This window comes from Anabrus simplex, chromosome 1 (genome assembly GCF_040414725.1).
Source record: "Anabrus simplex isolate iqAnaSimp1 chromosome 1, ASM4041472v1, whole genome shotgun sequence".
Classification (NCBI taxonomy): domain Eukaryota; kingdom Metazoa; phylum Arthropoda; class Insecta; order Orthoptera; family Tettigoniidae; genus Anabrus; species Anabrus simplex.
In genome coordinates, this window is record NC_090265.1 from 250,833,182 (window position 1) to 250,853,312 (window position 20,131).

The window sequence follows — 20,131 nt, forward strand, 5'->3', positions numbered from 1 at the left end:
GGGAAAGAAGAGGCCGTGGCCTTAATTAAGATACAGCCCCAACACTTGCCTGGTGTGAAAATTGGAAACCATCTGACGGTGAGATAGCGGCCCCGGTCTAGAGCTGATGACAGTGGGTTTCGAACCTATTAACTCCCGAATGCAAGCTCACAGCTGCGCGCCCTATTATTGTATTTATTATTACTGTACATAAAACTAACCCCATGGCACTACAACCCTGAAGGACCTTGGCCTACCAAGCGACTACTGCTCAGCCCGAAGACCTGCAGATTACGAGGTGTCGTGTGGTCAGTACAACGAATCCTCTCGGCCGTTATTCTTGGCTTTCTAGACCGGATTGCTGTAGGCTACATACATCTTCCTTATAGACTATTGTACCTTACAACATGCAGTATTAAGTCTGCAAGGCTCTGTGAACTAACTAAGCGTCTACACAATCCTATATTTCCAAATAAATCCGTGACTTAGTTACATACCTCTTATCATTAAATCATTAAAAACTGAGTCTAACCACCGTCACCTTGATTTCTCTCTACTTCTCTTATCCTCCATTGCAGAATCCATTCTTCTTCTAGGTAATCTATCTCCTCCATTCGCCTCACAGCTTCATCTATCGAGTTTATTCCCAACTTAGCTTTATTCTCCTCATTTTGAGTACCCACCTGCCATTGTTCCCACTTATTGATACCAGCAATCATTCTCACTACTTTCATGTTTGACACGTCTAACTTAAGAATAAGATATCCTGTGTCCACCCAGCTTTCACTCAAGTAGCCTACAGGTAATTCGGCGTGAAAACAGACCTTAGCTTTTCAGCACCTCATTCAATTTTACTTGTTGTTCACACCATTCTCAAAGGTTACAAACCCTACGTAATATACTTGAGATCATTCACCTGTTCCAGTTTTATGTTCCCCATCTAACATTATTGTTATGTCTATCCCCTTCGTCCCGTATCCTTACGCGGGGTGAGATGAAATTATATGACATGTTTTACGGCCGGTTGCCCTTCGTGAAGCTAGTCTCGGTTGAGGAGCCAATGATGAAATGAATGATCTTTTTCTTTACCTGATTACCCTCCAGGGTCGGCTTTTCCCTCGGACTCAGCGAGGGATCCCACCTCTACCGCCTCAAGGGTAGTGTCCTGGAGCTTCAGACTCTGAGTCGGGGATACAACTGGGGAGGATGACCAGTACCTCTCCCAGGCGGCCTCACCTGCTATGCCGAAGAGGGGCCATGCGGAGGGATGGGAAGATTGGAAGGGATAGACCAAGAAGAGGGAAGGAAGCGGCCGTGGCCTTAAATTAGGTACCATCGCGGCATTTCTCTGGAGGAGAAGTGGGAAATCACAGAAAACCACTTCCAGGATGGATGAGGTGGGAATCGTATCCACCTCTACTCAGTTGACCTCCCGAGGCTGAGTGGACCCCGTTCCAGCCCTCATACCACTTTTCAAATTTCGTGGCAGAGCCGGGAATCGAACCCGGGCCTCCGGGGGCGGCAGCTAATCACACTAACCACAACACCACAGAGGCGGACTGAAATGGATGATAGTGAATGAAATTACAGTAAGTCAAAATGGTGGAAGAAATCGGCTGTGGCGTATGAATAGGAACTTCCGCGGCATTGCCTCGAAGTGAAAATGGGAAAGCACAGGAAACCATTCTCAGGAAAGCCGACGATGGGGTTCGAACTCACTCGTCTCCCGAATGCAGAGCTTGGCTCCATAGCCATAGCGAGTTAACACGCGCGGCCTCTCCGCTCAGTATCTAACATTATTATTATTATTATTATTATTATTATTATTATTATTATTATTATTATTATTATTATTATTATTATTATTATTATTATTATTAAACCCCTTGTAAGACACACACTGAGGAAAGATGCAAAGTTGACACTGAGAAATTGAAGGAGGAGGATGAATGATTAAAGTATAATGTGGAAATTACAAACAGATTTGGTATTCTGGGAGAAGTTCCTATAGAAGACATTGATGAAACAAATCACGAAGTTTGTAAAAGAATGTGGAATAACGCGAAACAAATCATGACAACAGTTGCAATGAAAGTGATACCAAAAGGTGTTAGTAAGAAAAAGAAATTGTTCGATGAGGCATGTCAAGATGCAGTTAATGAAGTGGCAATATGGCGTAATCAGTAGCTGCAGTCTAATAAGAATGTAGATGTTGAGGAACTATACAGAGAAAAACAGAAATAATGAAATAAATTGATTCACAGAAAGAAAAAGTCTACCTGAGACAACAAATACAATTAATCCAAGATGACTACAGAAACAGGAACATCCGCAAGATGTACGGAACTGTCAAAACAATTAAAAAAAGGATTTCAACCAAGATCGAATCTTATGAGAGACTAGCAAATGTACCCGCGCTTCGCTACGGCATTCTACACTGTATACAGATATCGAAGTAAATTACGGTACATGCAGTGATATGATTTTTTTTATTGCATGTCCCTTAGCGTTATCCAGAAACAGCATGGAGAGGTTCCCATACGTTGTTTCCAATGCAAAGTGCGAGTTGCGGGGTTGTGCTGATAACGGCAGGCTCACTTGCCTACTGCCAATAACGATCGAGTAGGTAAGTTTTCGTTATAATGGGAGGCCCCATTACCTACTGCATGGTCACAATCTATTTGGGGAGTTTTCATTACAATGGCAGGCGTCTTTTCCTACTTTCAGACAGATTACAGTTGAGTAGTTTCTATCATAATAGCAGACACCTTCCCTACTGCCAGTCAAAATTGACTTGCGTTTGTTATTATAATGACAGAGGCCCCTTCTCTTAATGACAGTCACACCGAGTTGGTCACTTTCCATTATAATAGCAAGGCCATAATGCCTAATGTCAGTCACATTTTAGATGGGTAAATTTGTTTATAATGGCGGGCACACGTGCTTACTCCCAAACACAATCAGTTAGGGGAGTTTTGAATAAAATTGCATGCTCCCTTGACTTCTGCCAGTCAAATCGAGAAGGGAATTATTAACTACAATGGTAGTCCCTCCTTACTAATGCTGGTTACAAAGGAGTTGGAGAAGGATCCCATTCCTACTGCCAGTCAGGTCGATCTGGAGAGTAATAATTACAATGGCAGATGCCCTCCTGCTGAGAGTCACTATCGACGTAAAATGTTAATTGTAATGGCAAACACACCCTTTCTACATCGCTACAAATCGACTTCAATGAATATATATAGATCGACGTAGAAAGTATATGCATGTTTACAATATTGCAAACCTTCATTACAGATTAACTGCTGCTAAACAATATATCATATCAACAAACGGATTGTACCATAAGATGCCTCATTTAGCAGTCTAAATGGCTGGTCTTAAGATATTTTCTCCTGTCTCATCTATTTATTTGTAAAATTTAGTTAGAAACGTTGAATAGGGTGAAATTTTGGTAAGGTTGTCCCACAGTGCATACTTTTGGGTACGAATGTGACAGCTACAAACAGAGAATTTGGCTCACGTATGGATACTGGGTGGGAAATGTTCGTATAGAATTAGATGATTCTATCTTTCATATAAGAGATTCTAACTACGAATTATACGTGTACAAAGAGCAAAATGTAGGTATAATCGACAAATTGAGACACATCTAACATATAAGGAATAGAGATACGGCGAAACGTCATAGGACCAAAGTTAAAGATCACTCCAAATTGAACTGAGATTTAGCCAACCGTTTTCTGACACAACTGAGCGTTTAGCCGCAAAATACTTCGAAACGAAGGTCTGCACCGTCATTAAAATTGCCTCCATATTTCGATATTCTTCGGGGGGAAATAGTGAAAAATTTAAAGGTCTTGGAAGTTTTCTCTCGGTTACAGGCTAAATCGTATAATTTTGCCTAATTTCAATTTTCTGGCTCGTCTGGCAGACTGTGCCGCAATATTGGTTTTGGGTGAGGAGGGTAAAATTTAGTACTTTCAGGAAACTATAGCTAAAAAATATGCAGATGGTCATTACTATCGCTTAAACGGATAGCTGTACGAAAATTTCGCCATAATAGTCAATGCACAGACACACGGTCGTTACGATTTTATTTATATAGATAGATAAGGAATCTGCTCCACGTACAACACCTTTTGGGCTATGTTCGCTGGACATAGCCTGCAAAACCGAAAGTTAGTGATATCGCCCTTATCATTCCTCCACAAAAAAGTTCACATGAGAAAGAAAAGTTTTAGAAATGGATTTCCATCAAGGTTGCTCGATTTACAGTCAGTATGGTCTTGTGTATATTGTGGGAGAGTAAAATCACTGTGTCGGTTCCCTATAAACCCCAAGTCCATTCCGGGAATTTGAAATGGTATGGACCTAGAAATTTAGCTTTGGACAGGTGGATGCTAAATATTATATTTGGTTCAATTATATCCAGTACGGAAGTTTTCAAGTTATAAGAAATAGGCTTTACATGCACCCGCTCTTGAGTTAAGCCCGGTGGGACTTGTACCGAGAAACGGTCCGTTAATGATATCTCCCTTATTAATCCTCGTATCGAAATGATATATATATATATATTAGAAAAAATTTAGAAATTGATCTCTATTAAATCAAGTAGATTTCCATTAAGTTTGGTTGTGTATATTTTATGGGAGTGCAAAATCACGGTTCCGATTTCGCATAAGCCCTCAGTCAACTCAGGGATTAAGAAACAATATTGGCCTTAAAACCTACCCAAGGACAGGTGGATTCTAAATATTAAGTTTGGTAGAAATATATCCAGTAGTTTTCAAGTTATAGACACCAAAGCTAAAAAAAATATTCAGATGGTCATTATTACACCTGAAACGGATACCTGTACGGAAATTTCGCCAAAATAGTCTATGTGCAGACACACGGTAGTTACGATTTTATTTATATAAAAAAATCTACTCTACGTACAACACCTTTTGGGCTATGTCCGTTGTACATAGCCTGAAAAACCAACCATTCATAATATCTCCATTATTAATCCTCCTATGGAAAAAATGCACATGAGGAAAATTTTTCGAAATTAATATCCATCAAGGTTAGTCGATTTCCAATCAGGTTAGCTTTGTATATATTGTGGGAGAGTAAAATCACTATTTCGGTTCCCAGTAAACCCCCAGTCCATTCCTGGAATTTGAAATGGTATGGACCTCAAAACCTACCTATGGACAGCTGGATGCTAAATATGAAGTTTGGTTATGTTATAAGAAATAGGCTTTACACGCACCCGCTCTTAAGTCCGGTGGGGCTTGTACCGAAAAAATGGTCCCTTAATGTTATCTCCCTTAATAATCCTCGTATCGAAATGATGCATATGAGAAAAAAGTTTTAGAAATTGATGTCCATTAAGGCAAGTAGATTTCCATTTTGATTGTGTAGCCTATATTTTGTGGGAGTTCAAAATCACGGTTTCGGTTTCGTACAAACCCCCAGTGAATTCGGTGATTTAGAAACAATATTGGCCCTAAATCATACCCAAGGTCATTTGAATTCCAAATATGAAATTTGGTAGAAATATATTCAGTAGTTTTCAAATTATAGACAAGCAGGCAAACAGACAAGCAGACAAACAAACAGATAAACAGACAAACAGACACCAAAGCTAAAATATATTCAGATGGTCATTATTACACCTGAAACGGATAACTGTACGGAAATTTAGCCAAAATTGCCGAAGTACAGACACACGGTAGTTACGATTTCATTTATATAGATATGTCTGGAAATTAAACCTTTTCCATCCCATGCCCGAGTTAACTCGGATGTCAAAATTTCTCCCGCTGTCCCAAACACGAGTTAATTCGGATTTAAAGTAATGCGCTCTTGTTTACTTCCTAGTTCAGTCTAACGCTGACCGAGCTCGATAGCTGCAGTCGCTTAAGTGCGGCCAGTATCCAGTAATCGGGAGATAGTGGGTTCGAGCCCCACTGTCGGCAGTCCTGAAGATGGTTTTCCGTGGTTTCCCATTTTCACACCAGGCAAATGCCGGGGCTGTACCTTACTTAAGGCCACGGCCACTTCTTTCCAATTCCTAGGCCTATCCTATCCAATCGTCGCCATAAGACCTATCTGTGTTGGTGCGACGTAAAGCAAATAGAAAGAAGTCTAACGCTGTTGACATGCTTTGTTCAGACGACGGACGATTCATAAATCGCCTTTCCGTTTTTTACGATAATTATGTGCCTTGTGTTTTTCTTTCACAGCTGTCTTCTGAGATGGGTGCACGGGAGTGTAAAGAAAGCATAACGAAAGATTATATTTTAGAAAATTTAGGCAATGATGATGAGCGATTTTTTTATGAATATAGGGCCTAGTGGAGATAAGTTGCAGTGAAACAAGCTGTTGACATTTATCACGCCAAGTTCTTTCAAATTTTGTGAAAAGTGCTAGGAGAAAACTATTGCTAATATTGTCGTTCCATGACTTTCCAGTATCTGTGTAAATACAAAGTATTTATGGCCTATTACAACCACTGTCAAAACGTCCAGAAAAATCTGGTATGGGGCATGCATAAGGCTGAAAGAAACTTGAGAGTGGAAAGGTTAATTGCTAATCAGGACAAATTATTAAATTACTGTAAACAATACTTCGATTTCTTGCTGAATTGTGCTGATTCAGAGACCTGTATAGGTAAACCATTACAAAGTATTATATGTTTAAAAAACAATAAAGCTACAGGTAGTGACAACATTCCTGCTGAGCTTATTAAATATGGTGGAGAAAGATTACATAAATACATATATAGGCTAAGATCATTCTAAGGATATGGTGCGATGAAGTTATTCCAAACGAATGACAGGAATCACTTATTGTCCCAATTCATAAAGGAGGGGATAAGGAAGAACTTCAATATCGTGGTATATCTCTATCAGAACGGTTTTCGTAGTAAGAGATCCACTACAGACAACATGTTTGCAATTAAGACTATTAATGATAAGGTATGGGAACGCAAGGAGTCGGTTCATTATCTCTTCTTAGATTTTTTCAAGGCATATGATTCAATCCATAGAGAAGGGCTGTGGAACATCAGGATGGAGTTTGGCTTCCCCATAGAACTGCTGCTTGTTTTACGTCACACCGACACAGATAGGTCTTATGGCGTCGATTGGATAGGAAAGGCCTAGGAATAGGAAGAAAGCGGCCGTGGCCTTAATTAAGGTACAGCCCCAGCATTTGCCTGGTGTGAAAATGGGAAACCACGGAAAACCATCTTCAGGGCTGCCGACAGTGGGGTTCGAACCCACTATCTCCCGAATACTGGATACTGGCCGCACTTAAGCGACTGCAGCTATCGAACTCGTGTACCCATAAAATTAACATGTGCAAACTGTGTATGGATGGTAATGTTAGCTGTATTTTGCTCCAAGGCAGAAAATCAAGTTCTTTCCAGAATAAAGCTGGTCTGAGACAAGGGGATGCACTATCTCCTCTTCTATTCAACATTGCACTGGAGAAGATTATCAGGAAATTAGCTCTTGTACCTGCTGGCATCATATTGGGGAAATAACATAAAGTCCTTGCATATGCGGACGATATTGTTCTAATTGGCTGCAATGAATTAGAAATTAGGCAGTTATTTGTGGAACTAGAAGAAATAGCAGCAAAAACTGGCTAACGGGTAAATGATAAAAAGACAAATTACATGGTTGTACAGAGACCGAATCATGAGGAGGTTGAAAAATTGCCTTTGAAAATTGGGAAAAAATATATTTAAATGAGTAGAGGAGTTTGAATTCCTTGGTGTATTAATCGATGAGCAAAACCGAAGGCAACAGGAACACCAAGCTAGAATTAAGAATGCATATAAGTCATTTTACTCTATGAGCACTATATTAGGCTCCAAGTTTTTAACAAGGAATGCAAAAATATCTACAATAAAATAAATCGACCAGTACTTCTGTATGGTTCCGAGACATGGAGTATAACCAAGAAAGAGGAGCAGCAGTTGCAAGTCTTTGAGAATAAAGTTTATAGAAAAATATTTGGCCCATGGTTCGAGTCTATCTCACAAAGCTGGTAGAAAAGATCTAATTATGAGATTTACACCCTCTCTCTACAACACACTATAATGGATGTGATAGAATTCAACAGACTCCGCTGGGCTGGACATGTACTGAGAATGCAGGATAACAGAGCACCAGTAGATCTATACAAGGGATCTCTTAATGGGAAAAGACCTTCAGGAAGACCCCGAAGCACCTGGAAAAAGATCAACAAGGAATGCCGGACCCTCTAAACTGATAACTGGGATGAGCGGGATCGAAAAGGATGGAAGAGGATTGTGAGAGCGGCACGAGAACTTCACGTCCCTCAGAAGCCTACGGAGTGAGTGAGTGAGTGAGTGAGTGAGTGAGTGAGTATTAAAGGTGGATATGTAAAATGTCAGCCAGAAGTCAAAAGTAATAGGTTTAACTAATGAATCAACTCAGCTATTCATCCAGATAATCTATCTATATACCGGGATATATATAATGACATGTCCTAACTGACTGACTCATCTTCGCCGAGCCAAAACTACTGGACAGAAGGAAATGAAATTTTGGGAATACATTTATATTAGAGTGTGAGTTCTCACTGAGGGAGGATTCTTGGATATACCGTCGTTAAGGAGTGAAAAGGGGGGAAAATTATTTAAATGAGAAAATCTGTATCTCAAAACTTAAAAGTTTACAGACGTAAAAACTGGTATTTAGATTCTCATTTAAAAATAAAGAAACACGATTTTCTTGGAAAATCCCCTTAAGGGGAGTGAAAAAAAGGGGGGGGGAAGTGGTTGTATACCTTTTACGAGCATACTTATATCTAAAAAAAAAACTGAAGGTGTTTCAGACATGAAAACTGGTATTTGGGATCTCCCTTAAAAATAAAAAACACGTATTTCTTGTTTTAGGAAAATCCAAGCAATGGAAGGTGAACGGGGGTGAATTTGAAAAAAGATTAAATCTACAGTATAATGATCTCAGAAACGTAAATTGTTACAGACGTGAAAATTGGTTTTTGGAATCTCCTGTAAAAGTAAAGAAACATAAATCATTTATTTTCGGGAAATCCTCTTAAGGGGTACTAAAAAGGGGGATGAATTTTTAAAATGAGAATATCTACAGAACACCTCATAAACATAACATGTTACAGACGTGAAAATTATATTTTTAATCTTTTAAAAATAAAGAAACATGTATTTTAAAAATTACTTGAGGGGGGGGGTAAAAAGGACTGAAAAGGGGATTGAATTATTTTTATTAGGATAGTGATATATCAAAAACTGAAGATGTTACACAGATAAAAAAAATGGAATTTGGAGTCTCGTTTACATATAAGGACATACGTAATCTTTGTTTTCAGAAAATCTACTTAAGGGGGGGGGTGAAGGAGTGGCGGGGGGTGGGGAGGAGGTGATAAAGGAGATCAATTATTTTTATGAAGATACATATATCTAAAAAAACTAAAGATGTTACAGCCGTGATAGTTGATATTTGGAGGCTCCTTTATCAATAAAGAAAAAGAAACACATTATTTTGTTTCTGGAAATTTCACTTAAGGAGGAGGGTGAAAGGAAGTGAAAGAAATTGAATTTTTTTATGGCGACACTTATATCTCAAAAACAGTATGTTACAGACGTGAAAATTGGTATTTAGAATCTACTTTAAACATAAAGAAACATTATTTTTTTTGGGGGGGGGGGGTTGAATCAACTTAATGGGGAGTGGGAGGTGAAAAGAAAAGTCGAATTCTTCCTTATGAGTAAACTTATATCTCAAAAACTGAAAATGTTACAGACACGGACATTTGTATTTGGAATCTTATTTTAAAGTAGAGAAACACGTATTCTTTGTTTTCGGGAAATCCACTAAAGGGGCTGGTGGGAAAGAATTTAAAAATTAATTGTTTTCTTTGTATGAGGGTACTTATATCTCAAAAACTAAAGATGTTACGTTTATTAAAATTGTTATTTGGAAGCTCCTTTAAAATAAAGAAACACGTACCGGTATTCTTTGGTTTTCGTAAAATGACTTTAAGGGGGTGAAAGTATTGAAAAATTAGTTGAATTAGTTGTGTGAGGGCACTTATATCTAAAGAAACTAATGATGTTGCAAACGTGAAAACTGGTATTTCGAATCTCCTTTAAAAATAAAGAAACACGTATTTTTTGTTTTCGGAAAATCAACTTAATGGCGGGGGCGGGGGGGTTGAAAATAAGTGAAGGAGTTGAATTCTGTTAATGAGGATACTTATATCTCAGAAACAGAAGATGTTACAGACGTGAAAGTTTGTATTTTGAATCTCCCTGTAAAATAAAGAAACGCGTATTTAGTCTTTTCGGAAAGTCTTCTTAAGAGGGAGAGTGTTGGAAAGAAGTGAAGAAAAAGTTGAATTATTTTTATGAGTATACTTATAGCTCAAAATCTCAAGATGTTACAGACGTGAAATTTTTTTTAGAATCTCCTTTAAAAATAAAGAAGTATATTTTGTTTTCGAAAACTCCACTTAATGGATTAAAAGAATTGAACAAGCGGGTGAGTTTTTAAAATGAGTGCCTGTATCTCTACGGTATATGTTAAAAACGTAACATGTTACAGAAGTGAAAATTGGCATTTTGCATCTCTTTTTTAAAAAAGGCAAATTTTTTCGGAAATCCACTTACTGCATGTGGGGTGGGATTGGGGGTGGGGGAAGGACTAATAAAGGGATTGAATTATTTTCATGGGAACACTTATATCTCAAAAACTGAAGATGTTACAGACGTGGAAATAGATATTTGGAATCTCTTTTAAAAATAAAGAAACATGTTTTATGTTCGTTTTCGACTTGAGAGAATACTGTTTCTCACATGTACAGTACTATGTCGTATGGTCTTCTTAGCCCCAAAAGGTCACAAACGTGGTTTACAAAGCGTTTCTGAGATAAATGAAACCACATTTTTCGGTGAGTTTTAATACTTTATTGATTTCCAGATAATGTCTTAGTACAGTACTGAGAAACGATTACTTTTAACAAATCACGAAATCCCTCGCGAGCAAAGCCGTGGGTGATTGCTAATCTAACTATACAGTAATGTTATGCGTTCAATTTCCTTTCGTTTCTGGTCTTAGGAAATGTGTACCTGGTGGAATTATAATCTGAAAGTGTTTTGATTTTATATTATTTTAATTGTTTTAAATTTGCTTTACGTCGCACCGACACAGATAGGTCTTAAAGCGACGATGAGATAGAAAAGGGCTAGGAGTGGGAAGGAAGCAGCCGTGGCCTTAATTAAGGTACAGCCCCAACATTTGCTTGGCATGAAAATGGGAAACCGCGTAAAACCATCTTCAGGGCTACCGAGAGTGGGGTTCGAACCCACTATCTCCCGAATTCATGCTCACAGTTGTGCGACTCTAACCGCACGGCCAACTCGCTCGATAAAATGTTTGCTTAAGGCGTGAACATATGTCTTTGATTTAAACGTCGTTGATGTTGTAAATCCTGTGCTTTAATTTGGTCCGCCACCAGCCAAAGCAAAGCGACTATTGAAATTGTGATCATAGCCACGGGACCTCCAAATCTTCATATCCACAGTAATGCGACTTTTCTTTTCAAACCTCCCACACGCATTGGCCAGGATTTGAACCGCGACCGCCTTGGTAAGAAGTTATTGACTGTATCACTCGGCTATCACACTCCTTCCGCAATAATTTGGCAGGAGTCAATTACTTGAAAAAATTGCGCCGCACGCCTATTATCTCTAGTACCCTTCCCCAGTAAGCAGGATATGCGGAAAACTGAATCCGTGCCTGTTTACAAACAACAGCCACCCACCTACAGTAGGTTGTCTGGGTATGTTTTCCTGAAACAATGAAGTTTACTGCTTGCTCTTTAGAGCACTCAACAGGATACAACAGTTACGTTTCATTCAACTGACGGATTTGACGTGCGCTGTACACGGTAACGGAGGCCATACGATTATTACTCCAGTTCTCTAGAATAACCGTACACAGGACGATACAGAATGTCTATTGTTCTATAACTGGATGCTTTCTTCAAGCGGCCCACAGGACAGCCGATACACGGTGCCATCTAGCGAGACTTGGTGCTACTATGGATGATGTTTAGTTGACACGGGAGGTTCGTTGCGTGTGGTTGTGTGCCAGGCTCTGTGAAAATGAAGTATTCGTGCATCAAAGTGCCGAGTGGTTTAATAAGTTTTTCAGTGTTATATTGGCCTATTCTTAATATTTGAAGACCTGCCTTCAGTTATACTTGGGCATACCGGCGTGCATGTTTCAGAAAAATATAAAAAGAACTAACATGTCAATGTTAGCAATTTTCTTCCGTAGGTTTCACTATTTTTAAATCTGGCGTATATTTCAAGACGGACACTATTTTATTCTCTAGCATTCTCAAGTAGGTTCCTTTTTACAGTGAATTCTTCGAGTGGTTGTTGTCTAGTTAACCCCACATAATAAATAAATTTGCGCAACAATGCTGTATGAGTGAATGTTTGATTTTGGTCCATTGTGATGCCTTTTAAAGCTTAGGCTGCACCTAAGCAGCGTAAAGCGCAGGTTTAAAAAAGTTTATTTCATCGTCCATGGTTGTCTGGCAGATGGGGTTTTCTACAAATCTCCAAAGCAGGGCTGCCCACGAGGCTCTGCTCTGTAGGCAAGATGCAGAGCTTCGACTGTTGGATACAATTCGCCGTTGCATTGCAAACAAAGTGAAAAGTGACCGTGATTATGCCCTGGCGCTAACTTCCGTGGCCGTGCAGGGCCAGAAAATCGAGCGGGCTGAAGATTTGTCGGGGAGTTTAGTGGCACAGGTAAGTCGAATCTTTGTTGATATCTTAATTAATACATTGTTCAAATTGTATTTTGATCTGAAACATATGTTAAAAGGTCTAGACGTCAAGGCTGTAATCCCTTTGAAAAATGAAAAAAATACCTCCAAAAAATGAGGATGTTAGGGAAGTGGAAGGGGTGGGTTGGAAAAAATGTCATACCGTTGAATACTAAATGTTTGCTTGAGGATAAAATCTCAGTGGCGTCAGGCTGAACCCGTGAAAACTTAAGTCGTGATCACCTATGTAATATTTATTCCGTAGTCCTTTGTCGAAAGAGGGAATTACAGAAGATTTCAATTTGCAGTGTGGTTCGTACTTCACGTATATACTTTTTTCTTTACATGATAATTCCTTTACATTTGGTTAACAAATAAAACTTATTGTGATTGCATTCGTCTATCTGTCTTACTTCAATTCGATAATCATCCAGCGATACTCGGTGTCGTGAGTTCTTACAGGTGCTCCTCTGCCAAGCTAGGATTGTGATCATATATAGTACCAATAATAATAATAATAATAATAATAATATATAATCGGGCTGAGTAGCTCGAACGGTTGAGGGGCTGGCCTTCTGACTCCAACTTGGCAGGTTCGATCCTGCCTCATTCCGGGTGGTATTTGAAGGTTCTCAAGTACGTCAGCCTCGTGTCGATAGATTTATTGGTACGTGAAAGAACTCCTGCGTGACGCAATTCCGGCAGCTCGGCGTCTCCGAAAACCGTCAAAAGTAGTTGGTGGGACGTAAAAACAATAACATTATTATTCTATATAAATACATTTGAAGTATCTACGCTACCTGACCCAGTAACTGTGCGGACTCTCGTAAGGGGGAATCAGCGTACTCTTCACATACCTTCCCATGATATGGTCTTTCGTAGTAAAATATTTCTTGTATCACTCTTAATTATACATTTGTCTAATATGCACATTACCAGTTTAAGTGCTATTAAGATGTTAGCAAAGTAACAAACAGGCAATTCGTAGGAAATGTTACTTTTTTTTTTTTCTATTTGCTTTAAGTCGCACCGACACAGATAGGTCTTATGGCGACGATTGGATAGGAAAGGCCTAGGAATGGGAAGGAAGCGGCCGTGGCCTTAATTAAGGTACAGCCCCAGCATTTGCCTGGTGTGAAAATGGGAAACCACGGGAAACCATCTTCAGGGCTGCCGACAGTGGGAACCCCTATCTCCCGATTACTGGATAATGGCCACGACTGCAGCTATCGAGCTCGGTAATGTTACTATTTAAACTTGCTTGAAAAGCATAGGAGTGCATCCTTTGACTGGCAAAGTGGTGACAAATATACAGTATGTGTATTAACTACCCAAGAGGTTCTCCATGGTTTCCCATTTTCACACCAAGCAAATGCTGGGACTGTACCACGGTCGCTTCCTTCCCGCTCTTAGCCCTTTCCTATCACATTGTCGCTATAAGATCTGTGTCGGTGCGACGTAAAGCAGATTATAAAAAACTAGCCAAGAAATATGGATGATAATTATGTTCCCTCTGTTTCTGTCGGGAATTCTCGGGAATGAAATATCTGCTGATCACTTTTTGCCCAGGAAGTGTACAGTGATGTGTGACCTCCGAAGAGGCTTGCTGCAGGTATATCTAGTTGACCCATTTGAGTGTGATGATGAAGATGGGTAGAATGAGCACATGGTATTGTATAAGTTCCTCGCAGCTACATTCTCAGAAGCAATTGAGCCTATAAGCTAGATACAGTATATGTTTGGTGTGGGTATCCACATGAGAAGTAAAGTAAGTAAACTCGTGTCCTCATCCCGTGGGGGTGCAGCTCTTTTCAGGCACACCCCCAATAGAGGTGAGCTGCATGTACCATTTCAACCACATACCAGACCTCGTGCCACTCTTAAATTTATAGCAGTAGTGGGAATCTGTACCGGAATCAAACCCGGGCCCCCGAGGACGGCAGCTAATAACACTAAACGTTACGCTGCGGAGGCGGACTACATGAGAAGAGAATTAATCTGATGATAATTAAAATTAAGTCTGATTAAATATTAAATGCGAGGAACATGGCCTACTACCGTACACCATGCGCCCATTATATTTTTGAGCGATTATATAAATGATCAAAATTATAGAATTTTCTTTGACTAAGAACTCCTCACATGGAATAATTATAATGACCTTAGACCGAACAAGTTGGCTGCATGGTATAGTTCGTGTAAAGGTAAGCTTGTACTCGGGAATGGCGGATTCGAACCCCGTCATCGACAACCCTGAAGATGGTTTTCCGTGGTTTCCGATATTCCACACCAAGAAAGTGCTGGGGCTGTACCTTAATTATGGCCACGACCGTTTCCTTCCCAGTCCTAACCCTTTCCTATTGTATCGTCGGCAAAATTCTATCTGAGTGCGACGTTAAACCACGAGGGAAAAAGACAAAACACATAACCAAACTAGAGACACAGAGACCACTGGTCCAATTTTTGTATGTGTATATAACGTACGCCTACGTAGTGTAGTGGTGAGTGTGATTAGCTGCCACCCCCGGAGGCCAGGGTTCTCTGCTACGAAATTTGAAAAGTGGTACGAGGGCTGGAACGGGGTCCACTCAGCTTCGGGAGGTCAGCTGAGTAAAGGGGGGTTCGATTCCCTCCTCAGCCATCCTCGAAGTGGTTTTCCGTGGTTTACCATTTTTCTTCCAGGCAAATACCGGGATGGTACTTAACTTGAGGCCACGGCCGCTTCCTTTTCTCTTCCTTATCTATCCCTTCCAATATTCACGTCCCTCCGCAAGGCCCCTGTTCAGCACAGCAGCTGAGACCGCCTGGGCGAGGTACTGGTCCACCTGGCCAGTTGTATCCCCCGAACCAAAGTCTGTCGAAGTGGGATCCCTGGTGGGTAAATGGATTAAGAAAGATAGAAACAATTTATGAAGCTCGGAGTATATTTTACAATTAGATACTTAGATACTAGGCCAATTGGCATTAAGAAATCAAACGAGGAAGAAAATATATTTTGCTCATATTTTGAACAACAGTTTTGATTTTATTGAGAAAAGTTACAAACAACGATGTAATGTAAATGTAATTTAGAACATTTTATGTTATTATAAAATTTTAAAAAATACAGTTTGCTTTACGTCACACCGACACAGATAGGCTCAGGTCTTACGGTGAGGATGTGACAGGAAAGAGCTAGGAGTGGGAAGGAATCGACCGTGGCCTTGATTAGGGTACATCACCAGCATTTGTCTGGTGTGAAAAGTGTAAACCACGGAAAACCTTACAATTCGAACCCACTATCTCCCGAATGCAAGCTGGCATCTTCCTGACCCTAACTGCACAGCCACTCGATCAGTACAATATTTGTGATAGAATCAATCTTGGCTGAGGTAATTACGATTAACCGTCTGGCTGAAGGAGGAGGATTACCTTTCATTCATATTAACCTGGTGACACACGTGTTCGGCAGTACAGCGGAATTTTTCGCGTAATTTATCAAATGTACGGACTGAGAATATCGTAGCCATCGTAGCCTCCGTAGCTCTGGCGGCAGTGCGCCGGCCTGTCACCGCTTGGTTCCGTGGTTCAAATCCCGGTCAATCAATCCATGTGAGATTTGTACTGGGCAAAGCGGAAGCGGGATAGGTTTTACTCCGGGTACTCCGGTTTTCCCTGTCACCTTTCATTCCAGCAACACACTCCTACATCATTTTATTTGATCTGTCAGCCATTAATCATTGCCCCAGAGAAGTGCGACAGGCTTCGGCAGCCGGCATAATTCCTATCCTCGCCGTTAGATGGGGCTTCATTCATTCCATTCCTGGCCCAGTCGTATAACTGGAAACAGACTGTGGATTTTGATTTCACTGACTGAGAATATTCGAATGCTGTTCTATATAACAGTCAAATGAGGAAAATATAACCATAGGTCTGATATCTGCAGCTATATTTATCTAGCCTATCGTATAGCAGAGTACTAGTATAATACTGCAATACATTTATTCCCATGGACACGTCAACATAGCATAGTTGCCCACTCATCTTATGCACACGGTCGCAGGATTGAATCTCTATACAGTCGTTCGACATTTTAGAGTGCTAAAAACCCGCCTCAGTAGACTTATCGATACCAGAATGTTAAAAATAAATAAAAATCGAAGATAAATGCAAAATTCAGGCACTCCGACGGAAATAATCTTGAAGTCGATGCCGTTGAAGAGACATTAAACACATGGCAAAATAATAATAATAATAATAATAATAATAATAATAATAATAATAATAATAATAATAAATACGCTGTGTGATTGAGCCCAAGTTGGCGGGTTCAATCCCCGCTTAATCCAGTGGTATATGAAAGTGGACACACTGTATATGTCACTTTCGTGTCGGTATATCTACCGGCATCTTAAAGAACTCCTGTGGAACAAAATTTGGGCACCTCACCGTCTTCAAAATCCATAATAGTAGTTAGTGGAATGTAAAACCAATAAAATGAATAATATTAATATTCGGATCATAATAACATTAATTGAAATGTTCGTACAAGTGTTTGGAGGGTTTGCCGAAGCTGTATTCTACGTATAACTGTGTCAGTTCTAACAGCCGAGCTTAAATAAAATATTCTTAGTTTGTTAATTAATTAAAAATATAATAAGTAAAAAGGGGGACATTTGCATTAACGCTCGTATCGTAATCGATACAAGAGACGTAGCCGGGCACGTTCGAACACTCCAGGCATTGCACGTATTCGATGGCAGCCTTTTGAACACGCTGGCAAAGTACTGCAATATCCTTAACAGCGTGTCCAAATACGAAATATTCCCCAATTACAGCTAACAACTAACACAGGCGTAGCTCGTTAACGATCAACCGTAAGACATATGTTCAATGGAATGTATTGTTTTGAGTTGTACTCACCCACCCCTCCCCCCTCCATTACCTCCCACTTTGGGAGCATTCTGTAATATCAACACACCTAAGCTGATCGAGATCGTTCCGAAAATAATAATGGTCGATTTGGAAGATAATCATATTAATATATAGTATAGAACAATAGAGTAACGCATCTGATATTGTTGTAAATTGGCTCCCTTGATAATTCCACAGCTTTGCTGTTGATCGGTAAGAAGAGACTTGCCATTCTGGGAACCAGAATGTGACATCTGAATCCTTCTTCTAATGATAATCCATTTGTTTACGTAATTATCCAATCAGTCATTGATCTGCATTTATGGCTGTTAACCGGGTGGCAGATTCCGTGTCAAGTAATTGTTTACCTAGACTTTCCTTAAATAATTTCAAGGAATGTGGACATTTCCCTTCATATTCCAATCCCTACTTCCTCTTCTTATAAATGAATGTTTTCCCCAATTTATCTTCTTAATTTACAATTTTATCTTCATATTATGATCTTATCTTTAAAAGTACCACCCATGCTTATTTTGTCTACTGATGTCATTCCACGTTCCCTACCCACTGACTGCTCGGAACATCCCGCTTAGTCGAACAGCTCGTCTCCCAAACCTCCCCAGACTCCAAAGTTTGCAACATTTTCGTAACATTGCTCTTTAATCGGAAATCTCCTACAACAAATCGTCCTGAATTTCCTCTCGATCTTTTCCAGTTGGCGAACACCGTGGAAAAGAACAAGGGTTGACCAAGTGAGGTCGGATAGGACAGAAGAAAGTGAGGAGCCTGGCACAAAAAGGAGAAAACAATGCCAGGACTTAGCTAATGGCCCCGTGGTTGCCAAACCACGCTCTCAAGTTGAGAGCCCTGCGGCCTCCCTTTTTTTTTTTTTTTTTTTTACAATTTGCTTTACGTCGCACCGATACAATGGCCGCAATGGGATAGGAAAGAGCTAGGAGTGGGAAGGAAGCGGCCGTGGCCTTTAATTTGCCTGGTGTGAAAATGGCAAACCACGGAAAACCTTCAGGACTGCTGATAGCGGGGTTCGAACCTACTATCTCCCGAATGCAAGCTCACAGCTGCTCGCCCCTAACCGCACGGCCAACTCGCCCGGTTTGTGGCCTCTTTTAGTCGCCTCTTACAACAGGCAGGGGATACCGTGGGTGTTATTGTACCGCCCCCATCCACAGGGGAGTAGCGAATCTGCCACCTGGGCGACAGGCCTAAATGCAGATCATATTGATATTGATTGATTCGCTTCTAGCTGTGCAGATGACCAAGGCTTGAATCCCGGAGGATCGCTAGTTGGAATATTACCTGATCAATCACGTGACGTCGGGAAGGGTATATGGGCTTAACTCAAAACGAAACTAAAAAGCTGAAGGAAGGTTTCTTTCACCTTCCAGGCTGTTCCTGGTCGGCTCAGTTTCTGTTAAATATACTGTACTTGCCTTATCTTTGGAACCCCAAGGTACAGTCCCGGGCGCATTTTCATCTCTAACTCTGTGTCGATGAAGGAGGGAAAACAAAGTGCGAGTGACTCGGTGGAAGGACAAACGCTTGTGATTTATTTTTCTATTTGCTTTACGTCGCACCGAAACAGATAGGTCTTATGGTGACGATGGGACAGGAAAGGCCTAGGAATGGGAAGGAAGGGGCCGCGGCCTTAATTAAGGTATAGCCCCAGCATTTGCCTGGTGTGAAAATGGGAAGCCACGGAAAACCATGGGAAACCATCTTCAGGGCTACCGACAGCGGGATTCGAACCCATTATCTCCCGATTACTAGATACTGGCCGCACTTAAGCGACTGCAGCTATCGAGCTCGGTCGCTTGTGAAAAACGAAAGTGACGGCGTGGTACAATTTTGGAATCTAAACAGTTAGGCCTACCTCAAGGGATAAATCAATTGTTATCATTGACAACTGTAATCTCTGCCTTTGTGTCCACTCAGCGTTGGAATTCTACTGTCGTCTGTAGCCGCCATTATTATATATTATACATTGTCCGCAGGCCATGTGGGACCATGATGACATTTTAAATGACTCTGGAATAATGCGAAATTTCTATTGAGTGTGTTTTTATCTGTTAATTTTAAGCATATATTTACTTTTATCTCTAAATTTTGACTTACTGCTCCATATTTTTAGTTTTTTTTCATGGATTGGGAAAACAGTTTGTCGAAGCATCACATAAAAATGGCTGAACATATTTTCGTGAAACTCAATATTCTGTTTTAAGGAGAAACAAGTTGTAACTTAAACGATTCGTGCAAGATGAAGTGGTAATTTGGAGTAGGGTCTAAAATTAATTCACAAATGTCTCCATTAATATTAATCACACTAAAAAAATGCAAATAATGGAAATTGCGAACACACTTACTTTCGCGCAATTTTTTGTGCTAGTTGCTTTACGTC

The 20,131-nt window shown here is 40.2% G+C and overlaps 1 protein-coding gene across 4 annotated transcripts in view; it reads left to right on the forward strand.

Annotated features, from left to right (window-relative positions):
* The first annotated feature begins 12,029 nt into the window (after positions 1 to 12,029).
* FER (tyrosine-protein kinase Fer) overlaps positions 12,030 to 20,131 on the forward strand; it is a 751,747-nt gene continuing 743,645 nt past the window's right edge. For 2 of the 4 annotated variants that reach the window (XM_067159229.2, XM_067159236.2), the window contains exon 1: positions 12,033 to 12,805. In XM_067159229.2, the coding sequence (XP_067015330.2) occupies positions 12,578 to 12,805 (228 nt within the window). In that variant the 5' untranslated portion in view covers positions 12,033 to 12,577. Of the gene's footprint in view, positions 12,806 to 20,131 lie in introns of all 4 variants that reach the window. The other 2 variants (XM_067159220.2, XM_068231044.1) reach the window with 2 other exon arrangements.